Below are 27,931 nucleotides of genomic sequence, written 5' to 3'. Positions count from 1 at the left end.
AGCAGAGGATCATTTAGGTGGATACTACAAAAAGGATATCTCTAAAAATACAGCTAATTGTAATAATACTCAAGGAAGGTCCATCAGAAATTTGGCTCTTTTCCTGTCACACACTCTGTAAGCAATTCAGTGCCGTGAAATTCAGGGGTGCGTTTTGCATAAGCAAAATCACACATCTGCCAAAGTGCTTTGCAGGATTGAGATCATATGGAACAAGTAGTCAAAGTGCCTTTAATATTACCTGATTTCTTTTTTATGTGTGTCTATGATTCTAACCATCTGTAGGTCAAAAATAGACAATCAGGTGCTACCCCTAGTCACATCTGTTGTGCAGATGAGATAAGGTTTTCTTCAAAATACCAATGATTTTTACATAGTCATTTATTTATTTTTTGCTTCTTAAGCCCTTGGCTGCGTGTTCACTGCCCTTGGTTTTTGTGTGCTAGCACACACTTTTTGTGTATATAGAGGAATGCAAGCAACAGTCTTTGCAAAAGCGAACCTTAAATTCTCTCTGATTTCTGTGCTATAAAATGTGAGTAACAGTATTAACCTTGTACTCCTGATCCAGTTGCCAAGAGGCTAAATTTGTGAATATTGGTAAAAATGGTTTATGATTTACAGATGGGGAGCTTCTATAGAAATTTAAACTATGATCAGTGTTAATTTGGCTGCTCAGGGTATTCCAGAGAGCCAGAGAGTACATCTGGGTATCTCAACTCCCAGTACTTTTTACATACTAGATGAAACTGCTTTTCAGGGGGAAAAAAGAAAGAAAAAAAAACCCAAACAGAAACACCCAACCCCCCAAGAAAACCCAAATTCAAAACATCTTTTTTATTGTGATTCCTCACATTCTTTGCATGTTTGCTGTATTTAAACTTGTAGTACACAGATTCAAATGTAGCTATTAAATAACCAAGAAAAACCTGGAGGATCCTGTTAAAGGCTCAGTTTATTAAATACCTGAATTGAAAGCCAAGTGCTCCTAATTCCAAGCCTTAGCCAAGTCTTTTGTTTTCTCCCCTACCTGTCAGCATAGAAGTTAAAGGGAGGAAATAATGCTGCATAGAAATCTGACTGTGATTCGTGAGATTGATTATGTTCATACTAATGTGTTTTCTAAAGTCTGATGTTTCAGTAATGGCCCTAAAGGGAGGGAGCAGTCATTGTAGCAGAGAGGATGGAACAAGTTGAGTATAGAGTCCTCAGCCTTGACATATCATCTGGTTCATTTGCAAGACTTACATACAAAGCTGTTTACAGACAGTAAAAGTTGGCAATGAATTTGAAAGCCTGTTGCCTTCAAATTACTGGACACAACCACGAGTGCTTTATTTAGGCTTAAAATTTGTATAGGGTATTGCGTGCTTTGTTCAGAATATCACACACACACAAAAAAAAAGGTCCTTGAATACAAAACATTATTTCTGAAAGGTGAAAGTGGTGGGTTTTTTAAATGACTTTCAGTAGAAGTGGGAGAAAATTGTATAATGAAATGTTGTGGGAGTATCATAAGCTTTTTGAACATTGCCTGTTGCTGAAAAATAAATGTAGTGTTTTGTAATATGGACATCTGCTTCTGCAGGAGCTTATGGGCTTGGATGAAGATGAGGATGAAGATGATAAGGTAAGCATATCTCATGATTATGTTGGGTAGTATCAGAAGGAACGTGGGAGAACACAAACCCACCATCTTGTCTCCATGAGATCTTCATTTATTATCTGTATTAAGTGGGAAGACAGTTGTCAGCAGTTTGCTGTTTGGCAAATTTGAAAGTAAGAGAAGACTGGTTTGTGTAACCTTCCATAGTGGTATTACCTCCATGAGACCTCCGATCATTAATTGAATCTGAGCAGCTCCAGTTTGTGCTTGACCTTGTAATGGGCACATGTTCATGTATGTGCACTGAGAGGTGTGTGTATGGGTGCACGAGGTGCAAAGACATACACGAGTGTGTAAAATCCCCCATTGCCTCTGAGTGTTGGATGACATTCTGTGCTGGTAGCTTTTCCCAAATGATTTGGCATTTCCACTCCAGTAGGCCAGAATTAGTGTGATTTGTGGAGGACTGGTTAGAATTTTCTCAGCGTTTCTTTCAGAAATGTGGAAAGAATTGGAATTGGCAAGGCCTGTTTTTTATTTTATTGGAACGTACTTACTCATTCTTCTCACTGTGAAAAATTCATTGGATTTTTTTCCAAGTTTATCAAACCACACTGACAAATGATAAAAGGATTAGAGGGCATGACATATGAAGAAAGATTAAGAGAACTTAATGTATACAGCTTGAAAAAACGTAAGTAAGTGAAGGAGGATCTGATAATCTATAAATACTTTAAAGCTAAAAGGTGAGGAATTATTTAACGAGCAACAGCATGCAAAGGAACATTAGCTGTTAGGAAAAAAATGTTCACAAGGCGATGTGAAACTTTAAAATTGCATACAAAGTTAATAAGACTCTTCTTGAATATTCTGTATTTTAAAAGTGTTAAAGTGAAATTGTTGTTCATTGAGAAGTAAATCAATACCACAGCAGGCAAGTGCACCTTAACTCTTCTCAGTCACAGACCCTAGAATTGAAGCTCAGCAGACTAATTGATGGGAATAGTTATTTAAATTTAACTTACTCCTCTGTGGTGGTTATATTTTAATGAGCAACCAGAAATCTGTCAAAGTTATAAAGTGAACTTTAGGCAATCTAGTTGAATTACAGGTTTCTTGCAACACACAATAATTGTCTAAATGTTCTCATTTATAATTTACTCTTTGCGTCGTAAAATTCGTCAACTGAATGGACCAATATCTGGAACTCATCAGAAGTTGCTAAATGAAAGCTGCCTCTTTTTCAAAGGAATAGTGTGTATCTCTAAAAGTCAATAATTTCTATTTAGTGGGTGTAATTTCTATACAGTGCTAGACACCTGTAAATATTGACCCTCTGCATATTATTTGTGTGATGCCTAAAGGTGTAACTTATTCGCTGGAACAATCCCGTTTACTTTCTTCTATTTTAATATTCCTCTTTTTCACTTGGAAGTGCTGAGGTGGGAATAGAGAAGTAAAAATGTATTAAGTAGGTGTATAATCCTCTGTTTCCTGTGCTGTGCAAGAGATTCATTGCTGCAATGATAAAATATTCTCGGTTATGTTTACCCTAGATTTAACTCCAGTGACTTTGGTTCTCTCTATAGATACAACTGGGTTGCTTAAATATGGATTAATGACTTTACAGTTTTGCCTCCCCCCAGACAACTTCACTGTAATTCTCTTTCTTGGTTTCTTCTAACTAAGTAGGTAGGTTTGGGGAAACTCCTGAGAGTCAGTGTTGAACTGTTGATGATTTGGCCCTGCCATTTTGTAATCAGTGTTGCCTCTGTCTCCATTTCATGAGACTCTTGACACAGAGAGCTGGTAGCGCTGACTAAAGCTACTCACAGTAGACACCAGCAGGCTTTCTCATCAAGGTAGCCCTTTACATCCCAACATTTCAGTAATAATAATTCATATTAATTGTTGTACTAGTGTTACGGGACGATGGAATTCTGACACAGAGTTGCCAGAAGAGACAATTTCCAGCCACTGCATGTGTCCCATGCTTTCATTCTGCCTTGTGTGTATCCCCTGTGCAGCAGTTGTGGACCATGCTTGCACTCTGATGACTTGCATCTTTAAGTACATTAGGTTATTCTAAGTGACTTTTCCAAGTCTGAGGGTGGCCAGTGCTCTTTGGGGAGTGTAAGAAAAATGTAATTTCATGACATTATCTCATGGCAATGTCAACATTTAAACAGACAACTATACTTTAAAAAGAAGTCTGTATATTTTTTTTCCCTCCCTAATACAAGAGCTCCCAGAGTTGAAATCTGCTAGTTGGGTTGTGGTATAGGAGGTCACTGTTTCTGTTTCCTATCATCGTGCTGTATCAAAATACGCACACACAGAGCCCTTCTGGGTTCTGCTGCCTGTTAGACATAACAGACCGTGCTTCTGGGAATTGTAACACACCCTCTAAGAGATGAACTGTTTACAAATTAAAAATACACAGACACTTAGTTCAAAAACCCAAGAGCAGATTAACTCCCTGCACCTAAACTATCTGTCTTAAATGACAGGACTTAATTGCCAGCTCCCCCGTCCTTTCTCCCTTTGCCCTCCCCACATACCAGCATGGAGGACTGTAAAAGATAGGAGAGCTCTGTCCCTTTGGCACAGCTCTTCGGTGGATAAATGCCTTCTCGGATTTGTGCCATCTTGGACACAGAGTTCAGGCTGTGTCCTGTCAGCTCTGGGCTCTGTCAGGCTGCCTGAGTAAGGATTGTTTTAAAATTACATCACCAAAACATCTTTTGCCTGCCAGTAAGAAGGTATAGACAAGTTACATGCAGCTTGCATGCAGTAAGTTGTCTAATTGTTGACCATTTCTATTTATTTTATTTTATTTTCTGTTTTTGATAATGACTTCAGAGCTTCAAGAGCAGACAGCTCTGCTGTGAATGAGTGTGTCATAGCACTTGACTGGAAAAAGTCTTGGAGTCTTCTCAGTTGTGTGAATAAAAGTTTGCATCTCCTCCACAACAGACAAAACTTAAATTACTACTATTTCCAGGTCTGGTAACTAATTCAAAAGAAAATCAGAGCCAAAACTAAATCAACCACAGTTCCTGTGTGGGCTTTTTTTTTTTTTTTTTGGAGGGTTTGTATCCTGTGGTGAACCAAAGTAGCCCTGCTTGGCTAGTGGGATGTAACAGGGGAGGATCAAATGATACCATGGCGTTAAGCCAAGTTATTTGGCAACTTCCAAGGAAGGTTTAGTATCTCATGTATTGGAAACAAACAGAAGTGGGTAAAATAACCAAAGAATAAAAATCCAATGTTTATAATGTAGGAAATTCTCTGTCAAAAATAGGTACCAAAGATATACAAAGTTTTATGAACAGAATTCAGAAGGACTCCAGCTGAACAAATTAAAGTCAAATTCATCCAGTAGCAAACAGCTGACATTTTCCATTTGAGTTAGATTCAGCATGTGGAAACCTTCCGTATGGATCTTATTTGTACGGGTGGATTACGATGAAAATTGCATTAATTTTCTCCACAGTAAAGGTCAGTAATTGAAACATGAACCAAGACTCTATTGTGTAAGATGCTATATCCCCATACTTAGGAAAGGTCATTCAAGACAATATCATCTCATTGTTTTCTTCCCTGGAAGTATAAATAATTTCATTAGTTTTTCTTTTTCTCTTCAGTGCAACAATCGCAATATAATATTTCAACATCTCCCATTAAAATTGCTGAAGAGAGATGATGGTAAGGACTTGAAAATACCCTGTGATACACAGGGTATGTTCAGACTGATGAGGATCATCCACCTTCTCCACAAAATTTTGGGCAAGATCGTGTCCTAAAAAGACCCAGTGCAGGGGTTGCTCTGACTGTGCTTTGTTCTTTCCTTGGGAGCCTCCTGTGTTTAAGAAACTGGAAGATAAATGGTCTCTTGTTATGCCTTATTTGCACTGCATCATTGTCTAGGACTGTTCTTATCCACAGGCATCCCATAAATTGGCATGGTTCTTGTATCAGCACCCATTCACAGGTTTAGAGGTGATGGGGTAGCAGAGTTGAAAGGAAGAGCTTGCAGAGGACTTTTAGACATCTTGGGTATGTCTCTCCTCAGAAAGAAACCTTAGCAGCCCTGTGGCAGTCTAAAGTTCTCCCTTTTAGGGAGCATTACCTACCTAGAGGTAGGTGAACCAACACTGTAACTTCTCTGACTCTCTAGAGAAATATTAAGTTAGCAGTAGGCAGGTCACTGGACTGAGCACATAAACCTCAGGGAGTCCTTGTCCCTTAAAAATTCCAACTATTTAAAATGTTAAATTTTATTTTGAATAGACCAGATGTATGAATAGATCTGTCTTTCCCCTGTACCCCAAATTGCTAAAGGTCATTACCTAGATTATAGATGATGATCCAGTAGTTTAAGTCTAATCACCATGTGATTGTTCTTAAGTCTCATGTATTTCCAGGAGAAAGCACTTATTTTGACAGAACTTGTTTTCTTTCCCCTTCCCTTTTTTAAATCAAAAATGACTGATGACTTTTTATCTCCATTCAGGATTGATTCCCTTTGCTTCCTACACACATGTTCCTCACCTGAATGGTGTTTTATTCTGTTGTGACTGCCAGTATTGCTTTAAAACTTGTAGCAATGCCACTGGACTTTGAGTTACTTTACATATCTATGAAAACGTGAGCAAGTACAAATAATGCTTCTTAAAGCCCCTGCATTTCACGCCTGTGCATAGAGAAAGCAACAGAGTTATGATCTAAGGCTTTTCACATAACATTTTTCTTGGGTTTGGCTTAGGAGACTTTTTACTGGTCTCCTGTGCACAGATGAAATTCGTCTAAATGTAAACAAAGAAAGTGTGAGCATGGCTAAGCGAGACATGAAGTGGTCATCTTCTGCCCTATAGGCAGTGTTGCCCAGCCTTAGCTGTAGGATCATGTGCTATTGCTTTTAAAATGTGTCCTTTTAAGACCAATGCTGCTCTCCTTCATACCAGTCTGAAGTGATTCTATTGGCTCTGGTGGAATTATTCCAGATTTCACACCTTTTTAACTGAGAGCATAAATTGACCTGTATGTGTTGCATTTCCTCTATTTGGTAATTATTTCAAGTACACTCAGATTCGCTAAATTTCCACAGGCAGGCACATTTGCAGCATGGTGTTAATAAACAAAAAGATCCTGTGATGCACAGTTTGAGGACTGCACGAGGCAATTGCTCAGAGTTTGGCAGCCGTCCTCTCTGGGTACCCGTCCTCCTGGAAGTGCCGAGCAGCTCCCCTTGACACGCAGCAGACATTGCAGCACAGGGCAAGACAGTGACTCAGCAAGGCAGATTGCTGGGTTCATTTCAGCCGCCTTTGGCTCCCACCGAAGGCAGGATCCAGTTCAAGGTTGCTGTGGTGACTGTTTTTAAAGCTCTGCCTGGAATTCATTTTAGCTACCAAGAGACTGTCTGTCACTCCATGGCTACCACCTCCCACAAGAGCTTCATTCTGCTGCTAGACTGGAGCTGTTAGTGGAGTGTTCCCTGCAGACAATAGAGGCCAGTGGTCTGCTGTTTATACCCAATAAAATCTTTCTGGTTTCAGAAGTTCTTCATGGACAAGTATTTTGGCCTTAAGCTGTTGTTTGGCACAGGTTTTGCTGGACACCGGTAAGGTCAGAGTTTTGTAGTCTAGCACAGAGCAAGTTGCAAATTAAATCCAACTTTGGCTAACTCTGCTTTTCTCTAAATAACTACAGCATGTTTTGTTTTGTTGTTTTTTGTTTGTTTGTTTGTTTTTTAAAGCAGAATAATAGCGGAGCAAAAAGCAATGCGTGTCTGAGCTGTTTTCCTTTCTTTTCACTTTGCATCAATGCTGTTCGTTGCTAATACAGTGAGGAATTAATAACTGGTATGTCAGATAAATCCTGGTAAAACATTGCCCTAATGTGCTTGCAGCAGTAGCATAATGAGACAGCTACTGTAAGAAAGCTAATCCCAAAAGTTAGGCCAGCCCAGGGCTTGGCAGAATAATTCTTTCAATCCCTGAAGATATTCATGATTTTCATTCCTGACTCAGTTGGCTGTATCCTGTTTTCTTCTTCCTTTTGCATTAATCCCTATTTATGTTTTCTCCTCCCCTTTTCCTCATCTTTGCCCCCAAATGTTCCTCAGCTTAATATATTGAGTTTCCCTTGGCACGCCAAAAATCTGCTGATGAATACCACTTGTTTGAAAGTTGCATGCAAGATTTCTTTTTCTGCGAGTGTTTTATATGAAATCCAAGTGAGCAAGAATTTAGAACTTACTCGTGGCTTCAAGCCTAACTTTTAGTTGTGTGCATATGATATTTGCAGTATACATCAGAAATACCCTTAGAGAGTAAAAATTGTCTATGTGTTTGGAGCACTGCTTACTGGTTTGGATGTATCCAGAGCAAAAATATCTGCAGGATAGATTTAAAAAATGGGAAACAGCTTTCTGTAAAGATGAAAGCTATTAATCATTGAAACAAATGATCAAAAGAAGTTAGGGGATCTCCACCATCGAAGCTTTCAATTCTGTAATGGATGCTTGGCTACAGAAGAAGCAGTAACGGGCGGTATTTGGTCTTTGTTCCAGAGCAGACGATTGAAGAATTTTGCCTTCAGTCTCTTCCTCCACAAGTCGTACGATTTTCCCTTGCAAGCCCAGCTCTGACCATTGTAGTTCCCCCATCGTGAACTGCTTGTGCTAGTGCTGGGGGTGTCCTCTCCTGGCCTGCCTCATACTCCAACTCTTTAAAACTCTTCAGCATTGGAAGTACCTCAGTGTTGAGATTGCGTGAAGGTTTCTTTTGCAACTGTCCCTGAATGTCTGGGAGCTGCATAAGTTCCTTTCAGGGAAGGAAGATCACAGAGCCGTGGTAACCCTTTAAGTGTGCTTACATGCCCCTCTTAAAGTGTTACATATTTCAGAAACAGGAAAATCTAGAAGCCACTTCCAGTACAGTTTGGTGTCTTCACTTACAAGTTTAAGTTGATGTGCATTAGCTGGACACAAAAGACTTATTTATGAAATTACTGGGTCTTGGTTGGTGTTGTTTTTTTTATTTTTCCTTCCCCTGACATGCTCAATCTTTTGTAAACCCCCTTTTGTGGTTTTGTTCAGGCAATTAATGTAGAAATGAAGGTTTCTTAAATCAGGATATGCAAGGAAGATTTGAAGCAGCACACTGATTATATAATTAATTCTCAGTTGTAAATTCATTTTGATGGAGTTAATTCTTTCCCAAAGGCTGAAGACAAGTTTTGGTCCACCCACAGTGCTGTAATCAGCTAAGAAATAAAGAAGAGAAAGGCCTTGAAGGAATGGAATTTTCGCGACTGGTTTTAGGGGAAAATTGCCAGAAACGGAAAGGATATTTTATTTTCAATTCAAGCATAAACTTCTGAGCTGTGATTTTGAACCATGGGTATCCAAATCCTGTTTTCAAGCAGCATAATATATTGAGTCCGAAAGAAAGCAGAAAGGAATGATACTTGAAGAGGCTGGAGAAAAATTATCTGGGTGGTGGGATCTTGCACAGATGGGAAAGTCCATTTAGTGGAAGATGTATTTAGGATTACTTTTTCCATCTTCCACAAATATGGTAGTGTCCAAATATAGCTTTCTCTGTGACAGTTGCCTGTTTCCTAATAAATAGGGGCCAGTGACTGTCGTCCTGATGGACTCCTACTGCTTCCGACAGTGCTTTGTGAGGTGCTGACTTCAGAAAGCATAAACAACACTCCAAAATCTAAATAATTTGAAAAATCTTGTTTGCTGTACTTCATTTGTCTGCTTCTCTCTTGCTTAATCAGTGACCTAATAATCCTGCAGATGTATTTAGTCTGCAGGTTTCTAGAACAAAACAATAATAACAAAGAAACATTGACAAATTTCCAGGATTTTTAAATGATTATGCACATACACTGTAGTGCATACTGCAAGGACAGTTGCAGCCTATTTTACTCTAATAACTGATTTTATTTACAAGGCTTTCTAATCTCAGTTTGTCTTTGCCTTTACGTTGGTTGGTCACATTTTATACTAGAAGTTGAAACCATCACTGTCTAGGGGTGATTTTAACTTGCATGCCAGGTAAGCACAGGCATGCAGGTGTCATTATAATCTTTGGAGCTGGTAGTTTGTGTTTTATTTTCCTACTCTGCTTCATGGCTGCAGCAGAAGTTGTGTTGTGTTGGTTAAACTGCGTTATCACCACATCTCTAAGCTCAATCGAAGATGTGTAAATGAAGTCAGCATGATGCAGATAGAGCTGACAGATGATCTGCCTTGCAGCTCGGGGTAGCAAGAGTAGGCTTGCCCTGCAATATCACTTTATTTAAGTGGTTTATTTACCCCTCTGTCTGAATTTGGACAGAATGAAATTCCCACTGTCTGGTTTTCCATGAACTGTTCTCCAACTTTTACTCCCAAGTTTGGTGGAAAAAAAGCCAACTGTGGCAGAGGGACCACTGTACCACTCCAGTGAGTGAATAGTTAAATATAATTCCAATGTGTCATTTACATTTGAGCCTAACGAGGTTATAACTGGAGCTGTGTGAAAATGACTTTTTTGTGCTATTTTCACATAAACTGACTATTTATTTATTTATTTTGTTCTGGGGTTATTTCACACCCCAAGGGTTTCATTTTTGTTGGTTGTTTTATTAATGTAAAAATACTCATTTTCACACCCAAATGTGTGATTATTTAAAAAGCTGCTTCTATTCATTGTGCACTCACTTGCAACCTAAAGGCAAATATTCAAATGTCTGGAGCTTGATAACTCCATGGTGGTTTTGGCTGGCTTTTTAAAATCAAAAATTACTGGGGAGAGAAATGGGCAGTAAGTAATTCCAAGTGTTATAAGAGCTATACTCCCATGCCTCTCTCTCTCAGCATCCTAGGATGGGTCAGAGGTTATTCCAGCACATGCTGGACTCTGGTGCTCTGTGTCAGGCAGACACAAACCTTTTCCCATCACGGTAGTGCCAAAAGGCTGGAGCAAGAGACCTCACCTCTGTGGTGCTGTGTGACTCTAAGTAGCCTCTGACCTTCTCCTGCATGGAGATATAATGTGGATGACAACACAGAGGCAGAATTGCAGCCGTGTTGATCCGCACGTCTCTGGCCCTCGCTCGTCCCCACCCACCCTTTCCGCTACCCCGACTGATGAGGACCACGGAGAACATGGATACAAAATGCTTTTTACCATCATCTCCCCTCTCTGGAAACCAGCTGGTTAAAGCACAGCTTAAAATGTCTTATTTTCGCTAAATTGGCCTGATTTTTGAGTGTCTAAAAGTGATGTAAAATCAGTGTCCAGGGCTCTGCGTTTTGTAATAAGTGAATGTTTTGCTGATTTCTCGCTAGAATATCTGCAACCACACCAATTTGCATGCCTGTATGTGTGTTAGATTGCTGGCAAAGAAATGCTGAATGCTGATAATTGTATACTGATTTTCAAGCCTGATTTAAGTCATTTTGATTTTTAATTCATTCTGTGCTTCCTTTTTATTTCTGCAGTTCTGTAGTAATGTCCTGTAATGTTGTTGCCTAAAATAAGCAGTAAGAAACAAAGTTGTGAGATGGCCACTGTGAAGGAAAAAGGACATTTCTTCCTTTGATTGTTTTTTTTTTCCAGTAAAAGAATAAGTCTCTGTATACAGAATGTTCAAAAAATATTGCATTCACTATCTTGCTGCTAATTTATATACACAAAACAGCATGGCTGTGGGGAACCCAGAAAGCTCAGAAAAGTGATATTCAGAAGTTCTGCACAAGAATATTCTTGTTCTTGAGGAGCACTGAGCAGCCACCGGTGCACATCGGGGGTGCTCAACACTTCTGCTTTAGGGTGAAACTGAGTTCTTCAGGGAAGTCCTGGTTGAGATTCTGCAGCTGATTTGCATTGGAAGGTAAAGAAACCTCTGCCCACGTGTTGAGGAAAAGGAAGAAAATAGGGATCTATATTTTCCATATATATTACATACAATTAAAAAAGAATGTTAATTGTATGTGATAAACCCTAAGTATGTGTTCTTTCCTTCCTTCAGTGACATACTTGAGTTCATGGATACAACAGCAGTTCTTTGTTCACATATCTTTGAATATCCTAGCAAATACTGAATATATTAAAAAAAAGTTTTGGTTTTCTGTTTTGTCCTTTTGTGTGTTAGGAATCTGAGAAAAAGGGGCTAATTGACAGAATCCACATGGTCCAAGAGATCATCATAGCTGTTCAAAGCATCCTAGAAGAAATAGCATCGTTTGGAGAGAGGATTAAAAAGTAAGTAATAAATTTTTTGTTGCTTAACTGTGATTTGCAGTGAAGCAGAACCAGGAGGACTAAGGTTGAGCGAATGTCTTGCTCCAGAAATGACTTCAAGGTGCGGCAGGTTATCTTCACCAGTCCCACCACTGCTGCTTCTCTTACAGCCATTTATTCCAAAAACCTTTTCAAAGCCTAGAGAAGAGGTGAAGCCAAGTGCTTTACTGATAGCTTCCACATTTGCCTGAATTTCTGGTCTTATTTGTTTGTGATGGAGTAGGGAGGCATGAGTGCCACATCTTAAAGATGTGGGCACAGAAGCATCAGGTATTTGTTTTCACTCCCATCACAGAAAGTAGGTAGGGAACTGATGGTTGCTTTTCCCACGCCCTCTGTGTCCAGACCTGGCTGCAGGGGTTACCAGTCACTTATGTCTCTGGCCAATGCGTTGATGTTCTTTTCTCTTTGCCATTTTGAGCTGTCTGCTTCCTGCTGGTGCCACAAGGAAGCCCAAAGGGGGTTTTCAGGGTCTCATTGCAAGGGGAGGCACGCAGGGTATTACTGACCTTAAAACGGAGGGAGGTGAAGAGCCTAAAAAAAGAGAAAAAATCCCACACACGAACACACACAAACTTTTATAACTCAATCTACTGGAGCTTAATTGACCCACACTGTTTTCTGTTTTGAACACAAAGTGATGGTTTGTGATCGAGCCACACTTTAATGAGGAGCTGGGTTCAAGCTAAAAATACAGCAAACGCATGTGCTGTGGTACCACGCCGGACACCCCAGCTGGGGTGGAAATGGCCCAAAGATGTATTCCAGTCTATGAACAGGGCACTGTTCTGCCCAGCTGCATGGCAGGAAGGCTCAGAGCACTTAAACACTATTAATTCTTGTATTCATATTGGTAACAATGGTCTTAAAGAACACATTGGGTATTAATGTGGAGGCCCGATGTAATTTCAGAAGAATTCTGTTGTAACTCAACAGTGATGTACCATTAAAAAATTGCTATCAAAGTTTTTTTGTAAGTGACAGACTGAATTGTACTGCAGTTTCCGTCTGTCACTCCAGTTACACAATCATAGGGAGTTTTCTCTGAATTGAGCTATTTTGATTTTTTTTTTTTTTTGCTTAAACTACTTGATTGATGATGATGGGTCCTCTCCCACCTATCTTTACTTAATATTTAATACGTCTGTTGAAGCTTAAAAGTAATTTTTGTAGCATCCTATTAATTTTATCTGTCAAGGGAAGTTTGTCTTATTTTATAGCCTGATCAGTGGTCCACGTTCATTCTCTCTTCTTCCTACTCCCCGTCATTGTGATATGATGCAGTTAGCAGGCAGATTGTGAGAAACAGAGATGCCCAGATCTGTAAATCTATCTAACTGGACTAAAATCCATGTAACTGTGGAATAACTGGCATTATTGTAGTCCAGGTATCTCAATATTTGATGCATGCCATAGGGTTATGTCTTACAAGGGCATGGAGGGACAAAGTAACTTCAAAGGTGTGTTAGCAGTACCTGCTCACCTTAAGTCCATCATTGACTTACAGATGAGAGGTCAGAGTGAAATAAAGTCCTGTTTTTCACTGCAATGTTGTAAAAGTCTGAAATACTTTAGTAACTGAGCCTCTCAAGAGTGCTTCCCTTGGGAGAAATCTGATGCAGATTGTTGGAATGCAGAAGCTTGGATTGCTGCTAGAATATTACAGCTTACCCAGGCCAACGTCCTATATACAGTGTAGTAAGGAATTGTTGAAAATTTAAAGAAATAGAATCAAATTTATGTATATAAAGAGAGATTTATATAAAACATTATTCCCTAATGCTATGCAGAGGAATTACTCTAACTGCTCTTTCAAAGTTTAGCATCATAATTAATCCATTCCAAGTTACCATCAGGGTTGACTCTGGCTACCTGCCACGTTTGAGTCGTGCACTGACACATCTCATGTCATCTCCACTGTGGCCCGGTGGAGCCAGCTCTGATGGCTCCATCTGCAGATCAGATAATCCACCCATGAATAATGAAGAGCTGACTGGTGAGCAGAGATGTGAAACAAGTGCGACACGTAGAAGAAAAAACAAAAACAACTCACTTACATGCCTAACAACTTCACTGAGCTCCCCTGGGCTCCTTTTCTCTTTCCTTATCGTGATATCTGCCTCTCAGATATCTCCCTTAATCCATTATAACATCCAGATGTAGGAATCTGCTTATCCACCTTCCAAAGTGTCTGCAATTTATGGCATATCTGACTGTGCCAGCCACTGCAAAGAGGTCATTAAATTATTATTGGGTAGCAGAGTACAAACAGTGTCCAAGAACAGAAATGTTGAGAAGGATTGTTTGTTTTTTCCTTACAGCACATTCAACTGGACGGTGCCTTTCCTCTCTGTCCTGGCCTGCTTGATCCTGGCAGCAGCAACAGTTATTTTGTATTTTATACCCCTGAGGTACATAATTTTAATCTGGGGTAAGTACTCCACTGTGTCTCATTTATATGAGATTAAATACAATATATGTGTACAGAATGAAATCAAACAAGCTTTAAACAACCTGTTACACAGACAAACAAGTGCTGTTGCTTAGAGGTGAATAAAGATGTTATGAACTTCTTAAAATTACCATTTCTCCCCCCTGGGTTATCCGATAATTTGCTTTTCTTAGGGTTCTTTATAAGTTTCCAACAGCACTGCAAGAAGAGCATTAGCCTAGATAAGCTACTTTCAGTGTTATTATTCTTCTGCAAGAAAGTAATTAGCTTCCTGGTGCTGTAGCCCCCCAGCTGGGAAATGGTAAAAAGTGGACAAGAAGTGTTTTCAGAGCTGGACCATGTAGACCTGGACCCCAGGAGCCTTTTGGGTCTGAATATCCCTGCAATCAGAACAGGCAGTGTGCCCAGAACCCAGTGGGGAGACCCTGAGCATCTCCTTTTGTCATGGGTCAGAAAGCATTTGTATGAAGATACACCATGAAGTAAAAGTAAAAGAGGAGCTTTTAAAAATTAAAACTTTCCTGATGGTGTTATGAAGAAGTATAAGATTATCTTTTGCTAAAGGAGGTGGCATTCAAGGACATGCAGTCACAGGACAAAGGGGAATGGCTTTAAACTGAAAGAGCGTGGGTTTAGATTAGATACTAGGAAAAAACTATGATGATGATGAGTCACTAGTACAAGGTGTGGATGCACAGTCCCTGGAAGTGTTCAAGGCCAGGTTGGATGGGGCTTGGATGAACCCGGTCTAGTGGAAGGTATCCCTGCCCATGGCAGGGATGTTGGATTGAGTTGGTCTTTAAGATCCCTTCCAACCCAAAGCATTCTATGATTCTAGCTACTTGAAGACTTTCTACATCTCCAAATGGCCTCCTGTCTTATTTAGGGTAGTGACTTTTATCTCAGCCTTGAGGTAAAGTGGTTGAGAATATTGTGCAGATAATCCTCACTGACCTGTGGAAGCTTGGCCCTAGTGTGGCTCTGGGTTGTAGGGACCCCCTGTCACCCCTCAGGGCTGAGCCATCTGCAGCTGTCTTGGCTCTCCTGGATGTAGAAAAGGGAGGGAATGAGAAGGTGGCAGTAAAAAAAGCCACTTCTGGTCAGCAACAGCAGCCAACAAAAAAGAAATAAAGCATTATATCAAACAAAAGAAAGGGCAAAAGGAAAGGAGAGAAATTGCTGGGAGTAAAAAGTTCAGTAACAAAATATTACTGTTCTTGTGTGGAAGACATGGTGGGTACATGAAAACTATACATCCGTTCAACATCATCTAGAGTGACAGGGCCTTCAAATATGATACATGTTAAACAACTACCCTGTGGCAAGGCCTCAAAAGACCTTATGGTATTTTCTGTTTTTTAAAAATCAGGTACACAGAAAATTGTGTTGTCATTTTGCTACAAGTATGTGGCTTAAAAGCTGAATCTCAGATGTGAAGCAGGTACATTTCAGGGAGAGGAGAAGGCTGCAGCAGCCTCCACATTCAAAATCACTTTCAGGGAAACCACTATGAGATTTTGGACAGGGGCATGATGGAATTGCATGTTGTATTATGCTCCTCAGAGGCAACCATCATTTGAATTTTTTGATATTCTTTAAAATGGATTAGCTGATTTTCTTCACCTAGAAGAAGACCTCATGCAAGGCAAGAGAAGACCTCATGAACTCCACAATAATATGAACATTAGACTCCCATAGATCTAATGTCCAGACTAGAGACCACCTCTGACAGCTGAAGCTTAACTAAGTCCATGGAGATGGGGAGCGCAGTTGCTGCAGTTAGCAAGCCAAATTATTCACACAATGATCAAAATAAAATAAACCTTGTGATAAGTTTTTAGAGTTTCTCACAGCATCATAATATGGCCAACTTGTCAAATGTGGTTCTACAAAGAGAGGATAAGCTCTGAGACATGATGGGGAAAGGAAACTTTCATTTTGAGTAGAAATGGAAGGGAAAAAAAGGCTTTTTCCTGCCTAGTTATTTTCAGAGCCCTCCAGTTGCCTGGGCAAGAGGAGAGGGATATCTTTGGTCATCTAGGAAGCAGATTTAACAGCAGTCTTGTTTGTAAACATGTGTATTCTATCCCAGAATATCCCCCAGAAAGAATTCATGCTGCAATCTCTTTTCACCACCTTGTTGGCAACAGATGATGCCCAAAGTAGAGAAATACCTTTATCAATAATGCCCTCTCCTTCCTCCAGGAGGCACTTGCAGATGATTCCACATGACAGGGAACATGTTGTGTGGCTTTAAGGCACTGTTTTCACACTAATTTTTACTTGTGAATCCCTCTTCCCTTTTTCACCTTGCCTGAACAGCTTAGAGGGGGAGAGTAGAAAAGGGTTGCATTATTTTGTTTGCCTGTTTTTTTTTTCCTGTTCTTCCTAGGCATAAATAAATTTACTAAGAAGCTTAGAAATCCCTACGCCATCGACAATAATGAGCTACTAGATTTCCTCTCCAGGGTACCATCTGATGTTCAAAAGGTAAGTAATGAATGGCCACTGCCAACAGAGGCCACGAGTGACACTGAGAGCGGCCGAGCGCTCCGCTTGGGAATACAATGCCAATGCACTTTTGAATAACAGAGATAAGGAATGGGGGAAAATCCACAAAGGGAGGGGGGAGAGAGAGCGTTAAAAGAGAGGAGAGCCAAAATCCTTTGTCAGAAGGATAAAATGATTGCAGAAAAATTATCCTGAAAAGACCTACTTAAAAAATGATCTGGAAAATCACTCAGCGTGGTTACTGAACTATGGTTTTCGTCACCTTTCTGCTCCGGTATTGGTAGGAGGGAGGAGAAAAATAGTCTCTTTGATAGAGATAACCATCCAAAAGGATTTGCTGAATTCTCCCTTTTCTCAAGGTAGGGGGAGGAATGGGGGGAATTATTTCTGTGACTTTGTGCTTGAGCTCCAAGCCTCCTTTGGACAATGCCCTGCTCATCTTTTTCTTTAAAGAAAACCTTGAAATGTGTATAAAATTCTCTGCAGTTGATCAGATCAATCTTCTGCCATTATGGAATTATAAGTTTTAATCTAACCAGAATCTGTCCTCCCTGAATTTCAGTCAAGTCTTGTCTCTTCTCCTATTCTTTGAAACAACCACACTGTCTTCAGTAATCTCGCCTATCTTTCTAGAAATTATTTGAACAATAAGTCCTTTAGAATGTCAAGATCTGTTTATTTCTCTTGGAGGAGGGAAAATAGTCTTGCTGGGTAATGAAGCCATACGATATAAAGGATTCTTTCTTTTGTTTTAATCAACTGGAGTCTGTGTCCTCAGGCCCTGATCCTGATGCCCTGGATCCCACTGACATTGTACCTTTCTCTGTGAATTGTGGCACTTTCCCTGTGAGATGCTACTTGGTGGGAATAAGGGAATCATAATCTCATGTATGGTGACTTTATGCTGTTGGAGACAGAAATATAATTGCTCACATGCAGTGTCGAGGCATCTGGTAGAAACAAGGTTGGGAAAAGCTTCTGGTGACAAGAGGCCACCAGATTGGTTGGTGGCAGCACTAATAACTGGAAAGAAATCTCACCATAGGCTGGTGGGAGGAAAAATGCTAAACAGAAACAATCATAGAGACATTAGGCTTCAGTGTAGTTTTGTTTTTTGTCATTACTCTGGTAGAGGCCACTGGATTTGCAGTGATGGTTTGCATATGCCCTTTAAGTGTTTATGTTTAAAGATAAGCTGCTTTTCTATTTATGCTTTATTTAACATTTACATTTGTAACATTTCCTTGAGTGGTTTCTGTCATTTCGGGATCCTTTGAGCTCTCCAAGGAAAATGATAACCACTTTCTATGGGAGGAATGATAAAAGTTCCTCAGATAGGACAAACCTTGGAGTTTTCTACTAGTGCTAAAAACAGTGAGGCCAAGTGACAGCCACACTCTAGTGAAAAGTCATCCATGGAAGCTACATGCTATCAATGCATCAGCATTTCACTGGGGTACTGCAGTGAGTTAGAAAGTACTTCTGTCTGTACATTTACCATTTACAACCCACATATGTTGGACAAAAGACAGAAGAGGGGTAAAAAAGATGGCATGTTCAGCCACAGTTTCCCCATGATTTCAATGGGAATACTTTTCTTTAGCACAACAAACAATTTGGAGATTACACAATCCTTTGCAGTTTATCACATGTGTTTTAACCATTATATTGTATATGAATTTGTTTTGGAAGGTGGAGGTAGCTTTTCCTAGGTTCTATTTGGGAGAATACTTTCCTTTTTTGGAAATGATTAAGTACATCAACCTCTCAAGGTCTTTGTATGGTTTTGAAAACTGTCATCTTACTGTCTATTGGGATCCACTTGAATTGAAACTCCTGAGAGAAGTTTATTAAACTTATAGGTTAATGCCAGAGAGATAAGAAAAACAACTCCCAAACCAAAACAAACCCAAAAGATCTACCCTACGTTGCTGAAATCAGGTAGAGCCCCATGTATCTCATTAGAAAAATCTGCTTTTAATATTTTTGTTTCAAGAAATGATGCATGACTTCTCAAATCCTTCCTGCAATTAATCCCCCATGTTCCTGTGTTTAGAAAATGATTCATTACTTTTGAACCTTCCTTAGTTTCCCTTGGTTTGTCCTCGGGGAGCCATTAACACACACTGTAGTGAGCTAGAGTTACCTAACTGCAAACGTCATGTCTATTTGTTTTTACAGGTGCAGCATGCTGAATTGAAACCATACAGCAGCTCCAGTCCCATTAGGAGGAAGCGGAGTGCGCTATAGGATGCAGCGGGATTTCGGAATGCAGCATCTCCCTCCATCCACACGCATGTGCACACAAGCTGCAGCCCTCCCCTCCTTCTAGCTTCAGAACAATAATACTAGAATCACTGCCACAGGCTTTTTCTTTTTTTTTTTTTTTTTTGGAAGATGTGTTTTTTGATAAACACCTAGCCTGGGTTTCTTTTTTGGGTTGTCTTTTTGACATGGAGTCATAACCTGAAAAAGAGCAAGGTGGAACGTATGAATTAGCTTGTGGGGTGGGGAGGAGGAGAATGGGAGAGGATGGTGCAACTGCACCTTTTATTTTTCTTTTTTCTTTTTCCCTTTGATTGCAGAGACAAGGCTGGATGTGGCAGCACTCCCTGTTTTATGTAGGAAGAGATAATTTCGCTTAGTGTAGCAGATCAGCTGAGCTGATGTGAGGAGATGCTCTGAACCAGTTTTTAACATATCCAACAGATTTACATTAAGATATGAAAGCTATTCTTTTCTGAGTTAAATCACTGTGCCTAGAAAGGTTTAAGCTCTGAATTAACGAGTCTTTGATACCCATCTTCTGTTCAAGCAGTGTACATTTTAGAAAGTTTTTTATCATAATTAGCAGAAAGAGCTAGGAACTCCAACAGTATCTCAATATTTCATCCAGCACTTGTGGGTTTTTCTTTTTCCTTTTTTTTTCCCCTCTTTTTTTTTTTTTTTTTAAAGCCCATCCTGTGGTTAACTCTTTGGATACTGGAATCATCAGAGATCCATTGCTGGCAATGGATGCATGAAAACCTTATGCCGTGAAAGGATTAAGAGGCTGTGGAAAAGGCTAACTCACTGACCTGAAAAGACTCTGTTGACTTGCCTTTTATAATTCCATCTCATCAGATAATTTCAACATTGCTGTTGTTTTCCTGTCTAAATCCAGAGGGGTCAACACTACAGATCCAAGAGAAAAAACACTTTATAGCCTTAAAGAAATAAGTACTTGTGCAGAAAGAGAGCCCTGTGCCCAAAGATGTGGTTGTGCAATAGTGTGCAGGCTTTGGTCAACCACTGATGTCTTCTTGTAGTCTTTCCTGGTGGTTCACAAGGAGAGGACCAGAAAGTGAAGTCATATGGAAACTGAGCAAAGACAGAAGAAAAGACCCCTTATTCTGTTCTGAGGAGAATGTGATTTCTTGCTTGCTTACCAGTCTTTTAACTATTGTGCTTTTGCTTTATATATTTCACATAACCAGCATTATTCAGATTGTTTGACTGGGGTAACTAAAACACAGAATCATATGTAAACCTGCTTAATTTTGGTGATAGTGTAGCCCTTGGTCCTTTAGGTGCTGTAGGACATTGTGGGAGTGACTTGCCCCTGCAAGAAGTCACTGGTAGCACGAGAGCTGGAGTTTTCTTCTTATTCCCAGCCAGGGGCTACCACCAGCATCCCCTGTGGTAGTTCACAGAACAAAGAAATAAAGAAACCTTAGAGACAGGTTTCTTTTTACCAAAAAAAAATTAATTTGGAAGTCACCTAATAAATGGATGGGTGATCCAAATGGAGCTGTGTGTGGTTCTGTGGGTCTGTTGCATGAATTTGAAGAAGGAAAACTAACAGCAGAGTATCTTCCACTGGATTATTAGCCAGATTCAGTAATTTTTCGTAAGTTTATTTTTCAAAGTCCCACTGTGCCTTTGAATAAGGACAGGCACATTTTCATATACTTGATTGGATAAAGAATGTATTTTGCTCATGCAAAGTGTGTGTAGCTGCAAATGGAAGGATAGAAGAAAGATTATCCTGGTTTAAAAAGCCACAAAAATGCCTCTTTGTTTGCACGTGTGCTTGTGTACCCATGTGTATACAGAGTTGTGTATAAAGAGTACATGTATAATGTATTTATAGGAGAGTGTGTGTGGGAAAATGGGTGAATATACAGATTGAAAAACCTTGAAAATGTTTATGAAAAATGCCAAAGATTCTAAAGCTTATCATCTGCGTCTGTTCTTCTTCATTTTGTATCTTTCCCGGCATGTCTCTCTGGCTGAGCCAGATCTCTGCATGATTTGATTTACTTCAGCTTAATGAAGCTGGTTGGAAAGAGCCTTGTAGAAATTACGAAATCTCCAGTAAATCTCCTTCTTGTACATACAATAGATGTCCACGGAACCCTTTTGTTAAACCGGTTTCTCAATCTTCTCTGTAAACAATGCCTCATTGTCTCGCTTAAAACTATCATCTGGTTTATCATACTGTAGTCTTGTCATTTTGTAAGGACCAAAGTCAGACATATTTAAGCAGGCATGTGAGATCTGATGGTTTATTTGAGTGAAAACATTCAACTGCAGGAAAAATCGCTTATTTATTCAGAAGTTGGGACTCTAATAGATTTGTTGAGTTTTTTCCTAAGATTTTTCCACATGGAGCTTATTTCTGTTCAGGAGACAGGGTCACATTTTTTTTTTAATTTTATTTTTTAATTTTTCCTTTTTTTTGATGTAGATATGTTGGGTTTCAGAATAATTTATGTTAATTGTTGCACTGGAGACATACCAAATGAAGGGGTTTGGATGGTCCAGTACCTATATATGTTGTAATGAGCTCTTTGTTTTGATAACTGCTGTTTGAAATGAAATAAACATCTGAGGTTAAGCTGATGCTTTTAATTTATCTGGTTTAGGAGGTATGTTTCCCATTCTTTGCAAAATACTTACTGTGCTATAATATTTACTGTCTGACTAGGTAAGCAAGTACATCCCTTGGCAGAGCAGTGTAACAGCTAACACTGGAGTTTACTTGAAGCGGAGTAAGGAGCATAAGTATATCTGTGCTGCAGCAGGAGATGAGGTAAAGCCTTACCCCACCTACATAAAACTCTTCGGTGGGATTTCCTAGGCCCTGACTAAAGGAGAAGAGGGTTATGTGCACTTACTGCACTCTACAGTCATCAAACTCTATATTCAGATTTTTCATTTGGATCTTAAAGCAAGAATATTAGTTGATATCTCTGTGTGTCCGTTTGCCTGTGCAGATTATCAGCATTTACATTGTTAATCTATTCAATGTACAGCGTAGACATTATAAATTTATATTTTTAATTTAAGGATTAAAAAGGCGTTTTGGTGCATTTGCAGTTTAAGGTCTCTGAGACCAGAAGCCATTTGGAAATTTAAATCTAACTATGTGTCTTTTGGATTTTAGAATCATGGAGATATGGGAATATGAAGCATGTCCACTAACTGTACAGTGTGTAAATGCCTGGGTTTGACATACATGTGCAAATGCAGTGTGTACTCATGTTTGCCCAAACAAAAGCTTCTGCTGAAAGTTGGTTTCTCGAATAATCACGAATAGGACTGAGAACTTGGCTGCCCTATGGATCACTGTCAGTAAAACTCAGTCACTGAAATGCACCTTGTGGGAAGCAAGCAAACAACTGAATAAAGCACAGCTAGTGGAAATGTCACACACCTTTTCTTTTCATCTGCTTGCAAAGCTCCAGTTTTAACCTTCAGCCCTGGCTCTGCTTCCCCCCCCCAGTCCCCTCCTGAGGCCCGACAAAGCTGTGGAGAGCCCAGGCTTTGCCCTGCAGCCCAGGGGTCTCAGTGGAGAGCCCTGCCCAGCAGACCAGCACAGACACCCATGTGCATGGGAAAGGGAAACTGCTGCTCCCATAGAAATTAGACTGGCTGCTGCTAATTCCCTGCCTGGGGTAAGAGTGCTAACAACTCCCTGAATTGGGCTGTCCCACTTGAACACAGAGACTTGCCATTTAATTTCCTGTACTCTACATGGGGCTAGGTTTTATTTTATATTTTTAATTTGGAGGGCCTGATCCTGCAGGCGTTACCGCAAGGGGAACTGGAGTTATTTTCTCATCAGACCAGTAGGTTCACACCAGGAAGGAAATTTGGCGTCTCTGAACATTAAGAAAAAAATTGACAGAATGCATTCTAACCAAACCTTAACCTTTAGATTTTCCATCCTTTTACTAAGCTGATAGACTGTTTTGGAAATGTTACCTTTGGCTTTAGAGACTATGGCATGTGTTAGTAGTGTATTCTGTTCTTACTTAATGTTGTACTTGCAGTTTGTCTGTAAAGCTACATCTGGTGCATCTACCCCTTCAAATCACATGGAGGCATGATAAGAATATGTGCTCCTCAGCATCCTAAAAGTTACCAACTCAGAAGGAAGCTGAGGTACTACAAATGATGGTTACTCTGTTGGACTGTTTTAATCATTCTAAATTTGGCTAAGCCAAATTTTGGGACAAAGTATCTACCTGACTGTAGGGAAGACTCTCAGCAGCGACAGTAATTATATTGCTCAAGGAACTTGTGAGCAAAGGATGTGGTTATGATTAATGTAAATATTCACAAGCATTTAGAAATAGTGTTGGAGTGAAAAAACAGCCTCTTGAGATTATTGCATTTTTAATCTACTTTTCTCTGTGATACTCTGACTGAAAACAATGCAGCATTTCAAGATAATTTAGAAGGTCATTTTGTTTTGAATAAGGGACGTTCTCTTCTGACATAAATCATGAAACTGAGCATGAAGAAGCAGGAGGTGGCATTCAGGTCTCAGTATTTGCAGCAGCAGCACCTGGGTGGGCACAAGTTCAAACTCTCAGCGTGGCTTTCACCTGAGGGCTGGTGATTCTTGTTACATTTTACGTGAATGAACGTTTGCCAATCGGTTCCTTTGTGTTGGATTGAACACCTGCAAATTCCCTCTTGGCTGAACAAGATGATGTACCTCTTGCAGGGAAGAAAGTAAGAGCTGGAAGACATGCTGGTGTAAACTTCATTTGTGCTGATGTCCTAGTGCAACCAGCCTTCTAAACACTTGAGGACTTCCTTGCAGAAGGAAGATGGGACAGGCTCATGATCTGGGCACATATATCTAGTTCTGGACATTACAGGGCCAACCATGGTCAAATTTAGGTAGTCAACAGATTATGCCTCTCACTCTTAACTATTGGCTGCTAGAATGGCTTAGCAAGCACATTTAAAGAGTGACTTTCAGTCCATGAAGGAAAAATAAGGCACTGGCCTTCAGAGATTTGGAGGGTAGATGGGTAGGTATAAGTATGGAACCTGTGCTAGGGAGTGCTTCCTCAGGGGACCTAGGGGCTGTTTAGTTAGGGATTTCTCCTCCATTTGTTGTGAGTAGATTTCTAGCAGATGAAAGAATAACTTTTTTGCTCCATCTCTGCATTTTGGTAAGTTATTATTAAATGCTTAACTGTCATCTACAAACTGAAGATGACAAATCCTAAAGACTTGGGCCTGACACTTCCAGAGGTATGGTTAGCCCAGATTCTCCTTGAGGCCCAAAGGGATGCAGGGATAAAATGATTCTGGATCCAGATGCCTTCAGGGCAGTGCAAAGTCTGCTCACCAGTAATGTTCCAGTGACTTCAAAGATGCTAGTCAGTACTTCAGTTTCACCTTCAGAATGGTAAGTGAATAAAAGGGGGAATTATCTTAATGACACTACTTTTTATTCCTACTATAGATTTTTTTTAAATGAGGTCACATGAAAAGAAAAAAAACCACATTATTTCTTGAGCAAACACTTGCTGCTACTTCTGCCTACTGTACGTGGAATATGGGGTTTGACTAGTTTTTGATCTCTCACTATCACCTAGAGCAGCTGATTCTAAGGGCCTGAGTCTGTGTGCAGTTAAACCATTTATTTTTCTCTTGCTCAGTACTGCCACCTCCCAAAGAAAATATCTTCATTTTCAAGTAGAGATGCACAGTGGAAAGAGCATATGTTCCTACAGACAAAAAAAGACTGTTAGATTCAGTGACTTGTGTGCTAAATTTTGCTTTCATCATGGCTGGCTGCTTTCTCCCTCCATCTTCTGTCTGCCTGTGGTCGAGTATCCAGAGCCACACAGCAGCTACAACCTCAGAAGAAGGGCCAGGAGGGGGGTGAAGTCTCCCTCCAGCTCTGGCAATAGACGACTTTACTGAAAGTCAATGCCATTCCCTTGCATTTATCACTGCCACTCTTGCTCTGCATATTTTTGGTATTCGCCATGCATTGTTAGCAGTGATTGTCATGTAATTAAATCACTGCTCATCACAAGAGCCTATTTTTATGCTGAGATAAGCATCAGAAGTCTGCTGCAGCGTCCCCCAGATCAATAAAGATGTTCCCTGTAGGATTACAAATAGTCTGGGGTTGTACAGGGCACTAGAATTAATTAGGAATGATTTCTCTTTTTCTTTCTTCTTTCAATACATTTTTAATTGTTTATCCATTTTCGATGGGCTTGTTTTTAACTCTGCCGTGATGGCCCAGATGCTTCTACTCAGACCTTTTGAGTATGATATCAGTTTGGGCAATACCAAATTGCTGTGAGCAGTCACTATTATCATCATCTTTCCATAGCCATGTGTGACTGTTGCTTCAAAATATGTTTTTGAATGAGATATTTGCATCTCAGGCTTTACACTTGAGATTACAGTTAAATGGGTTTATAAACGATTGGAGATCCAAACACAGTGGTTAACCTTCAGGTGCTATGCTGAAGATTTTGGCATTTTGATCAGAAGACCAGAGGGCAAGTGGAGAAACTTGAGCCATTTTCTGAGGAAGCATTTCCCCAAGGTCACCGAGCAAGTCTGCAGTAGAAAGAGGACTAGCACCCTGGATTATTTTGGTTTAGACTTTCCTAGTCTCAGCTATCCACTTCCCTTTGCACTGTTTTTACATTTTCTTCTGCTTGTGTGCCAAGCTGGTTTTATCATCCTCCCTGGACCATGGTCCATAGAAGCTGTGGGCTGTCTATGTAAGACACTGAATGGTGGGCAGAAGTTTCTGGAGAGTTTCTAAAAACAGACTGGGAATGTCCATGAATGGATGAGGCATAGGGAAGTTGAAAGTCTTGATTTTCACTACCCTTAAGCCAAACAGCTGAGTATCTCATCCTTCTGATCCAGCATCATCAAAAATGGAAGTGGCTTCTTCAGCTGTGCTGGTGAGAGAGCGTTTGCCCTCTTGAAAGCACAGGGAAAAAGTAAATTCCTTTTAGGGAATAGAAGCAGTGTCAGGATTCCTGTAGGGAAGAATAATCACTTCTCTCCATGAAAAAGCAATGAACAGTTGAGTGTTTTGCACTTGCATTGCTGTACAAAAGTGTTGTTCTTCATAAGCTGCGCCTGAAGTGCACTGAAATCAAATGCCTGTGGAGCAAAAAAGGCTTTGGATCAGTCTGGCTACTTCTATGGAAGGGATAAACAGTGGCCAAATTTGCCGCTGATAAGTGGGATGCACTTAATGCAGAGAGGATTCCATCAAGATTCAAGGCCACATGAACTTACTGGATCACAAACCAGCAGAAGGTACCTGTGCCCAGAATATGATGTGATGCAGCTCCTGTCAGGCAGCCAGAACCCACCTGCCCAGGATTGGTGTAGGGCAGCACAGGAGAAGAGCTGGCAGCCTTTGAACATTTCTGGGTTAAAAGCTTGGTGAAAACCCTCTGAACAAACCTCTTCTCAAATGAGCAGTCAGGAGGGAGGTCCTGCACAGGCCACATTCTGCAGCAGTGGCTTGTTCTGTCCTCCACTGCAGCACTGTGCACTAGTAGAGGAAAGGACACCATCATTCTTGCTTGTGCCAGCAGAGCCCTGATGATTTCAGCACTTGCTTCTGGATTACCCTGTGCAAGAGAGAATTCAAGCTTGCCTCTTCTTGCCTCTTTTCCACTTACCAGCTCCCTCCTTCCTGGGAAGGGGCTCTGAGGGATTTTGTTTCTCCCCTGAAACTCTGCAGAGCTACTGCTCACCACAGGCAGGGGTCTGCATAGTGGGCTTTTGGCAGCTCTTCTACTGCACATGCATAGTGCTAGGCTTCTTTACAGGGAATCTCTTTTCTAAAGTTATTTTCTGTTTTCTCATGTGTTCAGTCATTTCCATCATCACAGTGTGACTTGGATTAAGGTAATTCAGAGCAGGAGACTCCTATGAAAGGTATGTTTGCCTCAGAAATTTTTATGAGAAATAATTCTTCTATTGCCAGCTCGCAAGGTCGGTTTGCTTACCACCAGCCTTCCCATTTTTTAAGTTGTATTATTAGAGCTCAGATGTATGAGATTAATTTAACATTGCCATAAATTTTGGTTGACTGCAGATTTTTGGGGAATGGTTGGCATCCATGCTACATCAAAATGCTCAATGTTATGGAAAACTTTATTACTTAACCAAAGGGGGAAATATACTGAGATTTTCAGTGGGCAGTTGTCCTAAATCCAGCGAGCACCATCCCAGTCCTGCTGAAGTCAGTGCAACTCTCCCATTGTTCTGAAATTAGCCCTGGACAGCCTTGCTGGGTGGTGACCTCTGTGGCAGTTGCATGGTCTTCTCATAGATAATCTGCAAATTGCCCATGAACCATATGTGCAAACGTGTTTGGTATGGTGCTAATTTACTGGCAAGGTCTGGGTACACGAATCCAACACTCTGCTTGGGGGGAGTGTCAGCAGTGCCCAGCAGCCAGTTAGAGGTTTGATTTCTGTGCAGCATGTCGGGGATATCTGAGGAATAGGCTCAGCCTCCCTTTCACATGCGTTTAGAGATCTCCAGCCAGGCCAGAATTTGCCAGATGACAACGATGGGGAAGGCATCAGAAATATTTCTGTAAATATAACCCCTCCACACCCCAAAAGAAATTTATCTAGTTCGTGCATGGGTGTTACAAAAACCTTGTTCAGGGCTACAGGACGTGGCTGGACATTATCAGTCCTGTGTTCCGGCCGAGTTTATTTTGGGGTGGTCGGAAAGGAAATCCTAGTGTAGAGGAGGGTG

General features: G+C 40.4%; 1 protein-coding gene across 2 annotated transcripts in view; it reads left to right on the top strand.

Annotated features, from left to right (window-relative positions):
- The window catches only part of MCTP2 (multiple C2 and transmembrane domain containing 2), a 119,731-nt gene extending 97,973 nt beyond the window's left edge, over positions 1 to 21,758 (top strand). For both annotated transcript variants that reach the window (XM_032700625.1, XM_032700624.1), the window contains exons 20-24: positions 1,589 to 1,630; positions 11,768 to 11,877; positions 14,238 to 14,347; positions 16,761 to 16,858; positions 19,061 to 21,758. In XM_032700625.1, the coding sequence (XP_032556516.1) occupies positions 1,589 to 1,630; positions 11,768 to 11,877; positions 14,238 to 14,347; positions 16,761 to 16,858; positions 19,061 to 19,129 (429 nt within the window). In that variant the 3' untranslated portion in view covers positions 19,130 to 21,758. The remainder of the gene's footprint in view (positions 1 to 1,588; positions 1,631 to 11,767; positions 11,878 to 14,237; positions 14,348 to 16,760; positions 16,859 to 19,060) is intronic.
- Positions 21,759 to 27,931: the final 6,173 nt, after the last annotated feature.

Source organism: Chiroxiphia lanceolata, chromosome 12 (assembly GCF_009829145.1).
Source record: "Chiroxiphia lanceolata isolate bChiLan1 chromosome 12, bChiLan1.pri, whole genome shotgun sequence".
In the NCBI taxonomy this organism is placed as follows: Eukaryota; Metazoa; Chordata; class Aves; order Passeriformes; family Pipridae; genus Chiroxiphia; species Chiroxiphia lanceolata.
The sequence above is the reverse complement of the archived record's forward strand: the minus strand, read 5'-3'. Positions and strand labels throughout refer to the sequence as shown.